General features: G+C 45.4%; 1 protein-coding gene across 1 annotated transcript in view; it reads right to left on the reverse strand.

Annotated features, from left to right (window-relative positions):
- Positions 1–17,819, reverse strand: part of LOC110494809 (glutamate receptor-interacting protein 2-like) — a 163,126-nt gene that overhangs the window by 29,944 nt on the left and 115,363 nt on the right. The window contains exons 14-18 of the mRNA XM_036948442.1: positions 15,211–15,291; positions 11,563–11,626; positions 7,466–7,611; positions 5,084–5,228; positions 1,867–2,006 (exon numbers count right to left, since the gene is read on the reverse strand). Of these exons, the coding sequence (XP_036804337.1) occupies positions 1,867–2,006; positions 5,084–5,228; positions 7,466–7,611; positions 11,563–11,626; positions 15,211–15,291 (576 nt within the window). The remainder of the gene's footprint in view (positions 1–1,866; positions 2,007–5,083; positions 5,229–7,465; positions 7,612–11,562; positions 11,627–15,210; positions 15,292–17,819) is intronic.

The following is a 17,819-nucleotide window of genomic DNA, read 5'->3' on the forward strand; positions in this document are numbered from 1 at the left end:
GGCCATGGATCATCACTGGAGGCTTCGGGCCATGGATCATCACTGGAGGCTTCGGGCCATGGATCATCACTGGAGGCTTCGGGCCATGGATCATCACTGGAGGCTTCGGGCCATGGATCATCACTGGAGGCTTCGGGCCATGGATCATCACTGGAGGCTTCGTGCCATGGATCATCACTGGAGGCTTCGTGCCATGGATCATCACTGGAGGCTTCGTGCGTGGAGAAAGCACAGGACGTACCAGGCTGGAGACACGCACTGGAGGCTGGGTGCATGGAGCTGGCACAGGACGCACTGGTCTGTGAAGGCGCACTGGAGACACAGTACGTATGGCCGGCGCAGGATATACTGGGCCGTGGAGGTGCACTGGTGGTCTGGAGTGTAGAGCTGGCACAACGCGTCCTGGACAAAGGACCACCTTCGCGCGGAAAGTGCGGGGAGCTGGCACAGGACGCACTGGGCTGTGAAGGCACACCGGAGATACAGCGCGTAGAGCCGGCGCAGGATCTCCTGGACTGAGGAGGCGTACTGGAGACCAGGCACGCTGAGCTGGCACCACCCGTCCTGGACAGATGCCCACTTTCGCACGGCAAGTGCGGGGAGCTGGCACAGAACGCACCGGGCTGTGGATGCGCACTGGAGACACAGTGCGTATCACTGCAAAACATGGTGGTCACACGCTCCCCACGGTGAGTATGGGGAGTTGGCTCTGGTACCAACCCTGGTTCCACCAACCACCCCGTGTGCCCCACCCCAAAATATTTTTTGGGCTGCCTCTCGGGCTTCCGTCGTGGTCGCGAACCCCAGGGTCGTCGTTGTTCCTCCCTTGCTGCCTCTGTCTGCTTCCATGGCAGGCTCTTGTCTCCTGCCATGATCTCCTCCCACGTCCAGGAAGTTCTCCACTCCCTTGTCTCCCGTGCCCAGGATCCCTGCTCCTCCTGGCCACGCTGCTTGGTCCGTTTGTGGTGGGATCTTCTGTTACGACCGTCGTTGGCAGGATCGGACTAAGGTGCAGCGTGGTAGGCGTACATTTTAATTTATTAAATGAACACCGAAAAAACAACAAACACAAAACGAAACGTAACGTCTAGTAGGGCTAAACAGCACACCACCAAAAACAAGATCCCACAACATATAGGTGGCAAAAAGGCTGCCTAAGTATCATCCCCAATCAGAGACAACGATAGACAGCTGCCTCTGACTGGGAACCATACCCGGCCAACAAAGAAACAGACACACTGGAATGCCCACCCTAGTCACACCCCGACCTAACCAACTAGAGAATTAAAAGGATCTCTGAGGTCAAGGCGTGACAACCTTTTGTTGTACATAATGATGTTTTGCTGGTTTTATGGGGAGGAAAACCACATAAACCTCATACACACATGAATTAAGAACGTGAGCTGTTATAGGATTCTCTAAAACAACAAGCAGTATGTATCTGAGCTGAAGCCTGGACAGAGGAGGCAGAGATCCCAGAGCAGCAGCACAGCATCAGAGGGAAGCTACCAGCCGAACTCTGTAGCAAACTCACACAGCCTGCCTGGTTTCATCTAGTTGTTAGTATGTTTAAATGTCAAACTACAAATGGCTGGTTATGTCTCAGATGTCTGTACTCTCACGGCTCCCCTGATATCCTTGGGAAAGGGAAACATACACCTGAGTTGGGTAGGTGCAGACTGACACCTAAGGAAGACAGACACATATTGATAACTATACAACACATACAGTACATCTGTTTCTTCAGTCCCATGTTGTGGTTACTGCACTCTTTCTGCTTTCTCTTTGGGGTCTAGGCCCGGGTAACTGTAAAATATTTGATTGATTTGATTTGAAACTTGATTGATTGATTTTCTGAACACTTACTGTCGACCTGTTTCTTGATCTTGAGTGTGACCGTCTCCCCGGCCATCTGTAGCAGGTGAATGGCCTCGCTGAGCGGCTTGCCCTTCAGACTGACACTGTTGATAGCCAGAATACGGTCTCCCACATGGATCGCTCCGGTCCTACAGAGAAAGACGACAGGCCCCGTTTACACCTGACGGCAGTAATATGCCAGTACTCCATGGAATATAATAATGGCTGAGAAATAAGATGTGTCATTATAAGATAAACATAAGAGATAGATGAGAGAGAGAGAAAATCTAAATTTAAGCTCATTTAGATTTTCCATGATTCCTGCTTAACCCAACCAACACATAGAACATGTTTAAAAACACAAGATATTTATATAACAGCAGTAGAAATGCATAATAGGTGAACCCAATTGGTCTGAAACAACAACAAAGTGTCACCCCGGCCACTTGCTGTGGTAAACATCCGAGTGGTGGAGCTGGAGAAATACAACCACTCTAAAATGCATAGACAGAGCAATGGATGCAATGGGCCCACCATCCAGGAGATCAACATGATAGAATGTTTAGAAGTAATAGTGTTTGTTTGCATTGACTTTGTTTACAGACACTGGAGAAAATCAAGCTTATATTTTTGGGTTCTGATGGGGTACGACAGTTGAACTGAGCTCATGAGGTATTTATAAGGTATATCAATTCTTAAAGAATCAATGGGTATATATGATTAATTTAACAGTCCAAAAAATTGATTTAAGACCCTTTAAAGTTAACTAAAAAGTCACATTTTGATATCATAGGAATTAAAACAAATACTACAGCCTACCAAAATGACCTCAAATACTTTTGAGTGTTTGATTGATCCTGTCTGGAAAGCAATGATGGGTGGGGTTTGCACTTTTGGGACTATTCTATCAGTTCCACCAGAGAAACTCAATCAAGCAAAGCTTTCAAATAGAAGGTTTAGTTAATAAATTAGAAGAAGAGGTGTGGTACATGGTCAATTTACTACGGCTAAGGGTCTTAAGGGGTTTGGTTAGCTAAACTAGCTAGACTGTTTGTTTGGTTACCAAGGCAACAACAGTGAATTCCCGAAAGTATTCAGACCCCTTCCCTATTTCCACATTTTGTTACATCACAGACTTATTCTAAAATTGATTAATTTATATTTGTTACATTTGTTTCTAATCTACACACAATACCCATAATGACAAAGCTAAAACAGGTTTTTAGACATTTTTGCAAATTTATATTTAAAATAAATAAATACCTTATTTACATAAGTATTCAGACCCTTTGCTATGAGACTCGAAATTGAACTCAGGTGCATCCTGTTTCCATTGATCATCCTTGAGATGTTTCTACAAGTTGATTGGAGTTCAGGGACTGGGAGAATAGTCAGGATCGAGGAAAAGATAAACGGTGCAAAGTACCAAGAGATCCATGATGAAAACCTGCTCCAGAGCGCTCAGGACCTCAGACTGGGGGCGAAGGTTCACCTTCCATCAGAACAACGACCCTAAGCACACAGACAAGACAACGCAGGAGTGGCTTCTTGACAAGTCTCCGAATGTCCTTGAGTGTCCCAGCCAGAGCCCGGACTTGAACCCGATTGAACATCTCTGGAGAGATCTGAAAATAGCTGTGCAGCAACGCTCCCCCATCCAACCTGACAGAGCTTGAGAGGATCTGCAGAGAAGAATGGGAGAAACTCCCCAAATTCAGGTGTGCCAAACTTGTAGCATCATACCCAAGAAGACACGAGGCTGTAATCGTTGCACAAGGTGCTTCAACAAAGTACAGAGTAAAGGGTCTGAATACTTATGGACGTTTTATATTAAAGAAAAATCAAAACAGTTTTTGCTTTGTCATTATGGGGTATTGTGTGTTGATTGATGAGGGACCACACACTATGCATTATATTTTCCATAGAATGCAAAGCCCCTTATTGATTAGAGGGGGAGAGGGGGGAGATTGGGCAGAGAGAGAGGGGGAGAGAGGAGAAACATTAGGCAGAGTGAGAGGGGGAGAGAGGAGAGAGGGGGAGAGAGGAGAGAGATGGGGGAGAGAAAGAGAAAGGGGGAGAGAGAGAGAGAGAGAGACTGGGCAGAGAGAGAGGGGGAGAGAGGAGAGAAAGATTGGGCAGAGAGAGATGGGGAGAGAGATTGGAGAGAGAGAGGGGGAGAGAGGAGAGAGATTGGGCAGAGAGAGAGGGGGAGAGGGGAGAGAGAGGGGAGAGAGAAGAGAGATTGGGCACAGAGAGAGGGGGAGAGAGGAGAGAGAGGGGGCCAGAGGAGAGAGAGAGAGGGAGAGAGATTGAGAGAGATTGGAGAGACAGAGGGGGAGAGGGGGGAGACAGGAGAGTTAGAGGGGTAGAGTGGAGAGAGATTGGGCAGAGAGAGAGGGGGAGAGGGGAGAGAGAGGGGAGAGAGAAGAGAGATTGGGCACAGAGAGAGGGGGAGAAAGGAGAGAGAGGGGGCCAGAGGAGAGAGAGAGAGAGAGAGAGAGAGAGAGAGAGAGAGAGAGAGAGAGAGAGAGAGAGAGAGAGAGGAGAGAGATTGGAGAGACAGAGGGGGAGAGGGGGGAGACAGGAGAGTTAGAGGGGTAGAGTGGAGAGAGAGAGGGTGAGAGAGGAGAGAGAGAAGCGAGAGCGAGAGGCAGAGGGAGAGAGAGGAGAGAGAGAGAGAGAGAGAGAGAGAGGGGGAGAGGGAGAGAGAGGAGAGAGAGAGAGGGGGAGAGGGCCCCTGAACGTGGGGCTAGTGCCCCCTCCTGCCCTTTCCGACACAGGCTCTCCTCACATCCTCCCTACTCGACCCTTTTCTGAAAATACTTTGGAGAAAAAGGTGTGAAGAGTACCAGGGCCGACAAGGATAGACGGGTTGGCTCTAGCCCCACGGTCAGGGGCCTTTGTGGGGTAGGCCAGATGCCTGGGTCCCTGGGTCTAGAGTACCTGTCTGGAACTAGTGGGTCTCAGCCAGGCCCTTCTTCGTGAGGCCAAAAATAACGATGACATTCACTCTGTTCTCTTGTTCCCTGCCCTTTTCCCTTTCCCCTTTCCCCATATCCCCTGTCCCTCTTTTGTCTCGCCTCTGAACCAGCCTCCTCTTGGCCGGATGGGTAGGGGAAGGAGATACAGAAGGGCTAGGACAGGTTGGCTCTAACCCCACAGTCAGGGGCCCTGGGAAAAAAAACACTGGCCAGGGCAGCCAGGTTCCAGGATCCCCGGGTCTCACCTTTCAGCCAGGCCCCGCTTGGTGAGGCCAGAGATGACGATGGGGTCAAAGGGCTCCTCTGTGCCTGAGATGGTGATCCCCAGCGGGCCTCCATATCTCTTCAGCTCCACCGTGTAGATGATTAAACCAGACGTCTCCTGTTCATCTAGAAGGGGGAGGGAGAGAGAGAGGGTGGGAGGGGGGGGGGGGGACCATTAGAGAAAGAGAGAGACAGAGGAAGGAAGGGATGTCTTCAGGGCATAACATAACTAAACCTTAAAGCAACATGGATAATAATTCAGTTCCCTAAACATCCACAATGCACTGGCATTCAACTTGAAAAATGACTGAAGGATGAGAAATTATATTCACTTTCCCTAAGATACATGCATAGAGGAATTAACATTGACTGTGATGGTCTCCCCTTTGCTGCTATAACAGCCTCCACTCTTCTGGAAAATGTTTTCCACTAGATGTTGGAACATTGCTGCAGTGACTTGCTTCCATTCAGTCACAAGAGCATTAGTGAGGTCGGGCACTGATGTTGGGCAATTAGGCCTGGCTCACAGTCGGTGTTCCAATTCATCCCAAAGGTGTTCGATGGGGTTGAGGTCAGGGATCTGTTCAGTCCACACCGATCTCGACAAACCATTTCTGTATGGACCTCGCTTTGTGCACAGGGGGCATTATCATACTGAAACAGGAAAGGGCCTCCCCCAAACTGTGGCCACAAAGTTGGAAGCACAGAATTGTCTAGAATGTCATTGTATGCTGTAGCATTAAGATTTCCCTTCACTGGAACTAAGGGGCCTAGTCCAAACCATGAAAAACAGCCCCATGCCATTATTCCTCCTTCATCAAACTTTACAGTTGGTACTATGCATTGGGGCAGGTAGTGTTCTCCTGGCATCAGCCAAACCCAGATTTGTCTGTCGGACTGCCAGATAGTGAAGCGTGACTCATCACTCCAGAGAACGTGTTTCCACTGCTACAGAGTCCAGTGGCGGTGAGCGTTACACCACTCCAGATGACGCTTGGCATTGCGCATGGTGATCTTAGGCTTGTGTGCGGCTGCTCTGCCATGGAAACCCATTTCATGAAGCTCCCGACGAACAGTTCTTGTGCTGACGTTACTTCCAGAAGCTGTTTGGAAGTCGGTAGTGAGAGTTGCCAAGGACAGAAGATTTTTACGCACTACACGCTTCAGCACTCGGCAATCCCGTTCTGTGAAATTGTGTGGCCTACCACTTCGTGGCTGAGCCGTTGTTGCTCCTAGACGTTTCCACTTCACAATAACAGCACTTACAGTTGACCGGGGCAGCTCTAGCAGGACAGAAATGTGACAAACTGACTTGTTGGAAAGGTGGCATCCTATGACGGTGCCACGTTGAAAGTCACTGAGCCCTTCAGTAAGGTCATTCTACTGCCATTGTTTGTCTATGGAGATTGCATGGCTGTGTCCTTGATTTTATACTCCCCATCAGCAACGGGTGTGGCTGAAATAGGCAAATCCACTCATTTAAAGTGGTGTCCATTACTTTTGTGTGTATATATAGTGTTGGTCATGTGTGAGACATGTCCTCAGATCCCACCACTGAAGAAGGGAGAGAAAAGGTTTGGAAGAGAGGAGAGGAGAGGAGAGGGGAGAGGCGATTCGAGGAGAGGAGAGGGGAGAGGAGAGGAAAGGAGAGGAGAGGAGAGGGGAGGAGAGGGGAGAGGCGATGCGAGGAGAGGAGAGGGGAGAGGAGAGGAAAGGAGAGGAGAGGGGAAAGGCGAAGCGAGGCGAGGAGAGGAAGATAAAAGATATCTTCAGCTACAGCTGGAGATAGAGCTGCATCTGATATTTGGTAGAGAGCATGAACTATATAACAGGTTACTACTATTCATCATGTATAGCTAGCTATTGGTGGGTCTAAAACACTAGAATACTGGTGGGTGATAATTGTTACATCGTGATTGTGTCAGACGGGGAGAACAAACGGTTGTGGATATTTTCAGACAATACTGCCACCCTGTGGTGGAGCCTGGTACTGTAACTCATGTTCATAATGTACATAAGGCATAATGTTGCCTTCGTGTTGGTTTATTTTTTTGGGCTTGTTTAACTAATCACTGCCTTAGTTCTCCAATGATCATGCCTATTGCTTCATTGATCAATAAGCTAATTTAATTGATCAGTATCAAAAACAATTATTTGTGTACTTGATTGAAATGTTACTGCATTGTTAGGAGCCATTAATATAAACCTTTCTCTGCACTCACTGTAACATCTGCTAAACTGTGTCTGCAACCAATAAACTTCGATTTGATTTGATCTTCTGGTTGAAACATTGTGCGGGTGTTTGACATATTTCATATACTTCTTCCTAACTGCCTCCCAGCCAGGCACCGAAACGGGCTCACCAGAGTTGTCTTCGTCCTTACGGATCTTGAGTTTAACCAGGTCCTCGGCCTGTTCTAGGATCTGACAGGCGTCTTCCATAGAACAGCTCTCCAGTCTGATGTTGTCTATGGCCAGGAGCTTGTCCCCAGGCTCCAAGGTACCAGTCCTGGGTAAAGAGAGAGAGGAGGTAGCGAGAGGATGAGATGGAGGGTGTAGAGAGAGAGAGAGAGAGAGAGAGAGAGAGAGGGGTGTGGGAGGGGCAGGGAAAGAGAGAGAGAGGAGGTAGAGAGAGGGGAATGGAGTAGCGAGAGGATGAGATGGAGGGTGTAGAGAGAGAGAGAGAGAGAGAGAGAGAGGGAAATAGAGATGTAGAGAGAGGGAGGGGCAGGGAAAGAGAGAGAGAGGGGTAGAGAGAGAGAGGGATAGAGAGAGAGGGAAAGAGAGAGGTAGAGAGAGGTAGGGACAGAGAAAGAGAGAGAGGGGTAGAGAGAGAGAGGGATAGAAAGAGGTAGAGGTAGAGAGAGAGAGAGAGAGAGAGAGAGAGAGAGAGAGAGAGAGAGAGAGAGAGAGAGGAAGAAACAGGTAACTCTATCATTAGTGATTTAGTGGGAAATGTCTATCTGTAGGAGGACTACATTACTGTCTCTCTCTCTATAGGAGGACTACATGACTGTCTCTCTCTGTAGGAGGACTACATTACTGTCTCTCTCTGTGGGAGGACTACATTACTGTCTCTCTCTGTGGGAGGACTACATTACTGTCTCTCTCTGTAGGAGGACTACATTACTGTCTCTCTCTATAGGAGGACTACATTACTGTCTCTCTGTAGGAGGACTACATTACTGTCTCTCTCTGTAGGAGGACTACATTACTGTCTCTCTCTGTAGGAGGACTACATTACTGTCTCTCTCTCTGTAGGAGGACTACATTACTGTCTCTCTCTCTATAGGAGGACTACATGACTGTCTCTCTCTGTAGGAGGACTACATTACTGTCTCTCTCTGTGGGAGGACTACATTACTGTCTCTCTCTGTGGGAGGACTACATTACTGTCTCTCTCTGTAGGAGGACTACATTACTGTCTCTCTCTATAGGAGGACTACATTACTGTCTCTCTGTAGGAGGACTACATTACTGTCTCTCTCTGTAGGAGGACTACATTACTGTCTCTCTCTGTAGGAGGACTACATTACTGTCTCTCTCTGTAGGAGGACTACATTACTGTCTGTCTCTATAGGAGGACTACATTACTGTCTCTCTCTATAGGAGGACTACATGACTGTCTCTCTCTGTAGGAGGACTACATTACTGTCTCTCTCTGTAGGAGGACTACAATACTGTCTCTCTCTATAGGAGGACTACATTACTGTCTCTCTCTGTAGGAGGACTACATTACTGTCTCTCTCTCTGTAGGACTACATTACTGTCTCTCTCTGTAGGAGGACTACATTACTGTCTCTCTGTAGGAGGACTACATTACTGTCTCTCTCTGTAGGAGGACTACATTACTGTCTCTCTCTGTAGGAGGACTACATTACTGTCTCTCTCTGTAGGAGGACTACATTACTGTCTCTCTCTGTAGGAGGACTACATTACTGTCTCTCTCTGTAGGAGGACTACATTACTGTCTCTCTCTGTAGGAGGACTACATTACTGTCTCTCTCTGTAGGAGGACTACATTACTGCCTCTCTCTCTGTAGGAGGACTACATTACTGTCTCTCTGTAGGAGGACTACATTACTGTCTCTCTCTGTGGGAGGACTACATTACTGTCTCTCTCTGTAGGAGGACTACATTACTGTCTCTCTCTGTAGGAGGACTACATTACTGTCTCTCTCTGTAGGAGGACTACATTACTGTCTCTCTCTGTAGGAGGACTACATTACTGTCTCTCTCTGTAGGAGGACTACATTACTGCCTCTCTCTCTGTAGGAGGACTACATTACTGTCTCTCTGTAGGAGGACTACATTACTGTCTCTCTCTGTGGGAGGACTACATTACTGTCTCTCTCTGTAGGAGGACTACATTACTGTCTCTCTCTGTAGGAGGACTACATTACTGTCTCTCTCTGTAGGAGGACTACATTACTGTCTCTCTCTATAGGAGGACTACATTACTGTCTCTCTGTAGGAGGACTACATTACTGTCTCTCTCTGTGGGAGGACTACATTACTGTCTCTCTCTGTAGGAGGACTACATTACTGTCTCTCTCTGTAGGATGACTACATTACTGTCTCTCTGTAGGAGGACTACATTACTGTCTCTCTCTGTAGGAGGACTACATGACTGTCTCTCTCTGTAGGAGGACTACATTACTGTCTCTCTCTGTAGGAGGACTACAATACTGTCTCTCTCTATAGGAGGACTACATGACTGTCTCTCTCTGTAGGAGGACTACATTACTGTCTCTCTCTATAGGAGGACTACATTACTGTCTCTCTCTGTAGGAGGACTACATTACTGTCTCTCTCTGTAGGAGGACTACATTACTGTCTCTCTCTGTGGGAGGACTACATGACTATCTCTCTCTGTAGGAGGACTACATTACTGTCTCTCTCTGTGGGACTACATTACTGTCTCTCTCTATACGAGGACTACAATACTGTCTCTCTCTGTAGGACTACATTACTGTCTCTCTCTGTAGGACTACATTACTGTCTCTCTCTGTGGGAGGACTACATTACTGTCTCTCTCTGTAGGAGGACTACATTACTGTCTCTCTCTGTAGGAGGACTACATTACTGTCTCTCTCTGTAGGAGGACTACATTACTGTCTCTCTCTATAGGAGGACTACATTACTGTCTCTCTCTATAGGAGGACTACATGACTGTCTCTCTCTGTAGGAGGACTACATTACTGTCTCTCTCTATAGGAGGACTACATTACTGTCTCTCTCTATAGGAGGACTACATGACTGTCTCTCTCTGTAGGAGGACTACATTACTGTCTCTCTCTGTAGGAGGACTACATTACTGTCTCTCTCTGTAGGAGGACTACATTACTGTCTCTCTCTGTAGGAGGACTACATTACTGTCTCTCTCTGTGGGAGGACTACATTACTGTCTCTCTCTGTGGGAGGACTACATGACTGTCTCTCTCTGTAGGAGGACTACATTACTGTCTCTCTCTGTGGGACTACATTACTGTCTCTCTCTATAGGAGGACTACATTACTGTCTCTCTCTGTAGGAGGACTACAATACTGTCTCTCTCTCTGTAGGACTACATTACTGTCTCTCTCTGTAGGAGGACTACATTACTGTCTCTCTCTGTAGGAGGACTACATTACTGTCTCTCTCTGTAGGACTACATTACTGTCTCTCTCTGTAGGAGGACTACATTACTGTCTCTCTTTAGGAGGACTACATTACTGTCTCTCTCTCTATAGGAGGACTACATTACTGTCTCTCTCTGTGGGAGGACTACATTACTGTCTCTCTCTGTGGGAGGACTACATTACTGTCTCTCTCTGTAGGACTACATTACTGTCTCTCTCTGTAGAAGGACTACAATACTGTCTCTCTCTGTGGGAGGACTACATTACTGTCTCTCTCTGTAGGAGGACTACATTACTGTCTCTCTCTGTGGGAGGACTACATTACTGTCTCTCTCTGTAGGAGGACTACATTACTGTCTCTCTCTGTAGGAGGACTACATTACTGTCTCTCTCTATAGGAGGACTACATTACTGTCTCTCTCTGTGGGAGGACTACATTACTGTCTCTCTCTGTGGGAGGACTACATTACTGTCTCTCTGTAGGAGGACTACATTACTGTCTCTCTCTGTAGGAGGACTACATTACTGTCTCTCTCTGTAGGAGTTCTACATTACTGTCTCTCTCTGTGGGAGGACTACATTACTGTCTCTCTCTGTAGGAGGACTACATTACTGTCTCTCTCTGTAGGAGGACTACATTACTGTCTCTCTCTGTGGGAGGACTACATTACTGTCTCTCTCTGTGGGAGGACTACATTACTGTCTCTCTCTGTAGGAGGACTACATTACTGTCTCTCTCTCGAACAATTTAACCCAAGTCATTCATCTGTGGCCTGAACCCATCCATACTGTACCTGTCTGTGGCCTGAAGCCACCCATTTTCCTGTATCATACTGTACCTGTGAGCCATGCTGCCTTTCTTAATGTCTGAGATGATTAACGGCTCTCCAGATTTCTTACTGGCTGTGAGGGACAGGAGAAGAGAGGATGAGGAGGAGAGAGGTCAGCTAATGTTAGTTACTGATGCACATAGTTTTATCAAATGTTGGTTCTTTCTCTCTGTGTGTGTGTGTGTGTGTGTGTGTGTGTGTGTGTGTGTGTGTGTCTGTGTGTGTGTGTGTGTGTGTGTGTGTGGGTGTGTGTGTGTGTGTGTGTGTGTGTCTGCGTGTGTGTGTGTGTGTGTGTGTGTGTGTGTGTGTGTGTGTCTGTGTGTGTGTGTGTGTGTGTGTGTGTGTGTGTGTGTGTGTGTGTGTGTGTGTGTGTGTGTGTGTTTGTGTGTGTGTTGTAACATATGTACAGTTGAAGTCGGAAGTTTACATACAGTTATGTTGGAGTCATTAAAACTCCTTTTTCAACCACTTCACAAATTTCTTGTTCAAGTCTGGTTCACCCTTGGGAGCAATTTCCAAACGCCTGAAGGTACCACGTTCATCTGTACAAACAATAGTATGCAAGTATAAACACCATGGACCCACGCAGCCGTCATACCGCTCAGGAAGGAGACGTGTTCTGTCTCCTAGAGATGAACGTACTTTGGTGCGAAAAGTACAAATCAATCCCAGAACAACAGCAAAGGACATTGTGAAGATGCTGGAGGAAACAGGTACAAAAGGATCTATATTCACAGTTAAACGAGTCCTATATCGACGTAACCTGAAAGGCCACTCAGCAAGGAAGAAGCCACTGCTTCAAAACCACCATAAAAAAGACAGACTACGGTTTGCAACTGCACATGGGGACAAAGATTGTACTTTTGGAGAAATGTCCTCTGGTCTGATGAAACAAAAATAGAACTGTTTGCCCATAATGACCGTCGTTATGTTTGGAGGAAAAAAGGGGAAGCTTGCAAGCCGAAGAACACCATCCCAACCGTGAAGCACGGGGGTGGTAGCATCATGTTGTGGGGGTGCTTTGCTGCAGGAGGGACTGGTGCACTTCACAAAATAGATGGCATCATGAGGGCGGAAAATTATGTGGATATATTGAAGCAACATCTCAAGACATCAGTCTGGAAGTTAAAGCTTGGTCACAAATGGATCTTCCAAATTGACAATGACCCCAAGTAGACTTCAAAAGTTGTGGCAAAATGGCTCAAGGACAACAAAGTCAAGGTATTGGAGTGGCCATCACAAAGCCCTGACCTCAATCCCATAGAATATTTGTGGGCAGAACTGAAAAAGCGTGTGTGAGCAAGGAGGCCTACAGACCTGACTCAGTTACACCAGCTCTGTCAGGAGGAATGGGCCAAAATTCACCCAACTTATTGTGGGAAGCTTGTGGACAGCTACCCGAAACATTTGACCCAAGTTAACCAATTTAAAGGCAATGGTACCAAATACTAATTGAGTGTATGTAAACTTCTGACCCTCTGGGAATGTGATGAAAGAAATAGAAGTTGAAATAAATAATTCTCTCTACTATTATTCTGACATTTCACATTCTTAAAATAAAGTGGTGATCCTAACTGACCTAAGACAGATAATTTTTATTAGGATTAAATGTCAGGAATAGTGAAAAACTAAGTTGAAATGAATTTGGCTAAGGTGTGTGTCTGTGTATATATATATATATATATACAGTATAGCATAAAATAGCATAAATATTTTTTGGACAACATATATGTTATGTATGAGTATACATATATATATAATATATATATATATATATGTTGTCCAAAAAATATTTATGCTATTTTGTTGACAAAAGAAAAACTGAGATTGAAGTGAACAAAAAGGCAGATCAACAGCTGGCTATTGGTGATGTTCCAGAAGAAACTCTCCCATGTACAACGTGGCGACCCTTGTGGGGTTCCGCTACTGAAGACAGAACCTGAAGACAGAATGACACATTGGTTTCCTTACCCTGTAAGCAGTCTATGGTCAAGGTATGACAACAATTCATGCTTTGGTTTAGTTTCCCTGACACTGTTTCCACATGCTAATATTTAGCATGTGTGGCACAAATACCATTCAAGTCATGGGACCGATATCAGAATTGTTTGGGGATCTGTTAAAATCATCTATAAGTGACTTTCTTAAAATTCACAATCATTTTGAGATACTTTTGGATTATTTGTCTTTTTTTTCCGAACTATCCCATTATTTATTTTATTTTATTTAACCTTTATTCATTTTTATTTCATTGAACCTTAAAGGGGAGGAGAAGACTTAAAGGGGAGGATAAGAATTAAAGGAGAGGAGAATACTTAAAGGGGAGGAAAAGACTTAAAGGGGAAGAGAAGACTTAAAGGGGAGGAGAAGACTTAAAGGGGAGGAGAAGACTTAAAGGAGAGGAGAATACTTAAAGGGGCGAATAAGACTAAAAGGGGAGGAGGAAACTTAAAGGGAGGAGGAGACTTAAAGGGGAGCAGAAGACTTAAAGGGAGAAGAAGACTTAAAGGGGAGGAGAGCACTTAAAGGGGAGGAGAAGACTTAAAGGGGAGGAGAAGACTTAAAGGGGAGAAGAAGACTTAAAGGGGAGGAGGAGACTTAAAGGGGAGAAGAAGACTTAAAGGGGAGGAGGAGACTTAAAGGGGAGGTGAATACTTAAAGGGGAGCAGAAGACTTAAAGGAGAGGAGAAGACTTAAAGGAGAGGAGAAGACTTAAAGGGGAGGAGCAGACTTAAAGGAGAGGAATTAAAGGGGAGGAGAAGACTTAAAGGAGAGGAGAAGACTTAAAGGAGAGGAGAAGACTTAAAGGGGAGGTGAATACTTAAAGGGGAGGAGAAGACTTAAAGGGGAGGAGAAGACTTAAAGGGGAGGAGGAGAAGAAAATCCCATTGCTGCTATTTTTGTTTAAGAGGCAGCGAGGAGAACACCCAGGGAATAGATCAGAAGAGTGATACTTCATGCCCTTTTAATAAAGTCAACAACCCTTCAGATAGCTGCTTGTGCATAAACAGAGCTGTAGCAGCTGGGTACGTTCCCAAGGCAGTCAGTCTTCTGCAGGCACAGGGAGAGTGAAGAGGATTAGTGGGGGCTTCGTTCCAAATTACACCCTATTTCCTACAGAAGGCGATGGGCCCTGAACAAAAGTAGTGCACTATATAAGCAATAGGGTGTAACTTAAGATGCAACCACGGAGTAACACTGGGTGGTCTAGTGATAAAATAAACCCACGTCCTTGAGAAACAGGATAAATAGTTTCTCCTGACTGTCCATGATAGATCATTAAGACATGATGGTACAGGAAGTGTGTATGTTTATTTTTTATCTAATCTTTATTTAACCGTTATTTAATACAAGTGTGTGTGTGTATATATGCGTGTGTGCTTGCATGTGTGATAATATGTGTGTGTCTGCCTGTGTGCGTGTGTGTGTGTGTGTGTCTGCCTGCGTGTGTGTGTGTACCTGCGTGTGTGTGTGTGTACACGTGTATGTGTGTTTGCCTGCATGTGTGTGTGTGTGTGTGTGTGTGTGTGTGTGTGTGTGTGTCTGCCTGTGTGTGTGTGTGTGTGTGTGTGTGTGTGTGTGTGTGTGTGTGTGTGTGTGTGTGTGTGTGTGTGTGTGTGTGTGTGTGTGTGTGTGTGTGTGTGTACTAAGCCTTACCACTGATGGTGATGCCCAGCTCCACCCCTCTCTTCTTAGGTAGTTTAACATGGAACGTTCCACTACTGGGCACAACAGACTCTACAACACACCACAACACAACACAACACACATCATAACTGGCATTACAGGAAGTTATTTACAGGAGATAATAGTCTAGTCTGAGTCCCAAATGGCACCCAATTAGGTATGTAAGCACCAGCTGTCAGAGCAGCTCACAGATCACTGCACCTGTACATAGCCCATCTGTAAATAGCCCATCCAATCTACCTCATCCCCAGACTGTATTTATTTATCTTGCTCCTTTGCACCCCAGTATCTCTACTTGCACATTCATCTTCTGCACATCAATCACTCCAGTGTTTAATTGCTATATTGTAATTACTTCGCCACCATGGCCTATTTATTACCTAACCCTTATCCTACCACATTTGCACACACTGTATATAGACTTTTTCTACTGTATTGTTGACTGTATGTTTGTTTATTCCATGTATAACTAACTCTGTGTTGTTGTTTGTATCGAACTGCTTTGCTTTATCTTGGCCAGGTCGCAGTTGTAAACGAGAACTTGTTCTCAACTGGACTACCTGGTTAAATAAAGGTGTTCTCAACTGGCCTACCTGGTTAAATAAAGGTGTTCTCAACTGGACTACCTGGTTTAAATAAAGGTGTTCTCAACTGGCCTACCTGGTTAAATAAAGGTGTTCTCAACTGGCCTACCTGGTTAAATAAAGGTGTTCTCAACTGGCCTACCTGGTTAAATAAAGGTGTTCTCAACTGGACTACCTGGTTAAATAAAGGTGTTCTCAACTAGCCTACCTGGATAAATGAAGGTGTTCTCAACTAGCCTACCTGGTTAAATAAAGGTGTTCTCAACTGGCCTACCTGGTTAAATAAAGGTGTTCTCAACTGGCCTACCTGGTTAAATAAAGGTGTTCTCAACTGGCCTACCTGGTTAAATAAAGGTGTTCTCAACTAGCCTACCTGGTTAAATAAAGGTGTTCTCAACTAGCCTACCTGGTTAAATAAAGGTGTTCTCAACTGGCCTACCTGGTTAAATAAAGGTGTTCTCAACTGGACTACCTGGTTAAATAAAGGTGTTCTCAACTGGACTACCTGGTTAAATAAAGGTGTTCTCAACTGGCCTACCTGGTTAAATAAAGGTGTTCTCAACTGGACTACCTGGTTAAATAAAGGTGTTCTCAACTGGCCTACCTGGTTAAATAAAGGTGTTCTCAACTGGCCTACCTGGTTAAATAAAGGTGTTCTCAACTGGCCTACCTGGTTAAATAAAGGTGTTCTCAACTAGCCTACCTGGTTAAATAAAGGTGTTCTCAACTGGCCTACCTGGTTAAATAAAGGTGTTCTCAACTGGCCTACCTGGTTAAATAAAGGTGTTCTCAACTAGCCTACCTGGTTAAATAAAGGTGTTCTCAACTGGCCTACCTGGTCAAATAAAGGTGTTCTCAACTGGCCTACCTGGTTAAATAAAGGTGTTCTCAACTGGCCTACCTGGTTAAATAAAGGTGTTCTCAACTGGCCTACCTGGTTAAATAAAGGTGTTCTCAACTAGCCTACCTGGTTAAATAAAGGTGTTCTCAACTAGCCTACCTGGTTAAATACAGGTGTTCTCAACTAGCCTACCTGGTTAAATAAAGGTGTTCTCAACTAGCCTACCTGGTTTAAATAAAGGTGTTCTCAACTAGCCTACCTGGTTAAATAAAGGTGTTCTCAACTAGCCTACCTGGTTTAAATAAATGTGTTCTCAACTAGCCTACCTGGTTAAATAAAGGTGTTCTCAACTAGCCTACCTGGTTAAATAAAGGTGTTCTCAACTAGCCTACCTGGTTTAAATAAAGGTGTTCTCAACTAGCCTACCTGGTTAAATAAAGGTGTTCTCAACTAGCCTACCTGGTTAAATAAAGGTGTTCTCAACTAGCCTACCTGGTTAAATAAAGGTGTTCTCAACTAGCCTACCTGGTTTAAATAAAGGTGTTCTCAACTGGACTACCTGGTTAAATAAAGGTGTTCTCAACTAGCCTACCTGGTTAAATAAAGGTGTTCTCAACTAGCCTACCTGGTTAAATAAAGGTGTTCTCAACTGGCCTACCTGGTTAAATAAAGGTGTTCTCAACTGGCCTACCTGGTTAAATAAAGGTGTTCTCAACTGGACTACCTGGTTAAATAAAAGTGTTCTCAACAGGACTACCTGGTTAAATAAAGGTGTTCTCAACTAGCCTAACCTGGTTAAATAAAGGTGAAATTAAATACAATTTAAAAAATGCAGTGCACTACTTTAGACCAGGACCTATAGGGACAAAGTAGTGCACTACTTTAGACCAGGACCTATAGGGACAAAGTAGTGCACTACTTTAGACCAGGACCTATAGGGACAAAGTAGTGCACTACTGTAGACCAGGACCGATAGGGACAAAGTAGTGCACTACTTTAGACCAGGACCTATAGGGACAATGTAGTGCACTACTGTAGACCAGGACCGATAGGGACAAAGTAGTGCACTACTTTAGACCAGGACCTATAGGGACAAAGTAGTGCACTACTTTAGACCAGGACCTATAGGGACAAAGTAGTGCACTACTTTAGAC

This window comes from Oncorhynchus mykiss, chromosome 17 (assembly GCF_013265735.2).
Source record: "Oncorhynchus mykiss isolate Arlee chromosome 17, USDA_OmykA_1.1, whole genome shotgun sequence".
Lineage (NCBI taxonomy): Eukaryota > Metazoa > Chordata > Actinopteri > Salmoniformes > Salmonidae > Oncorhynchus > Oncorhynchus mykiss.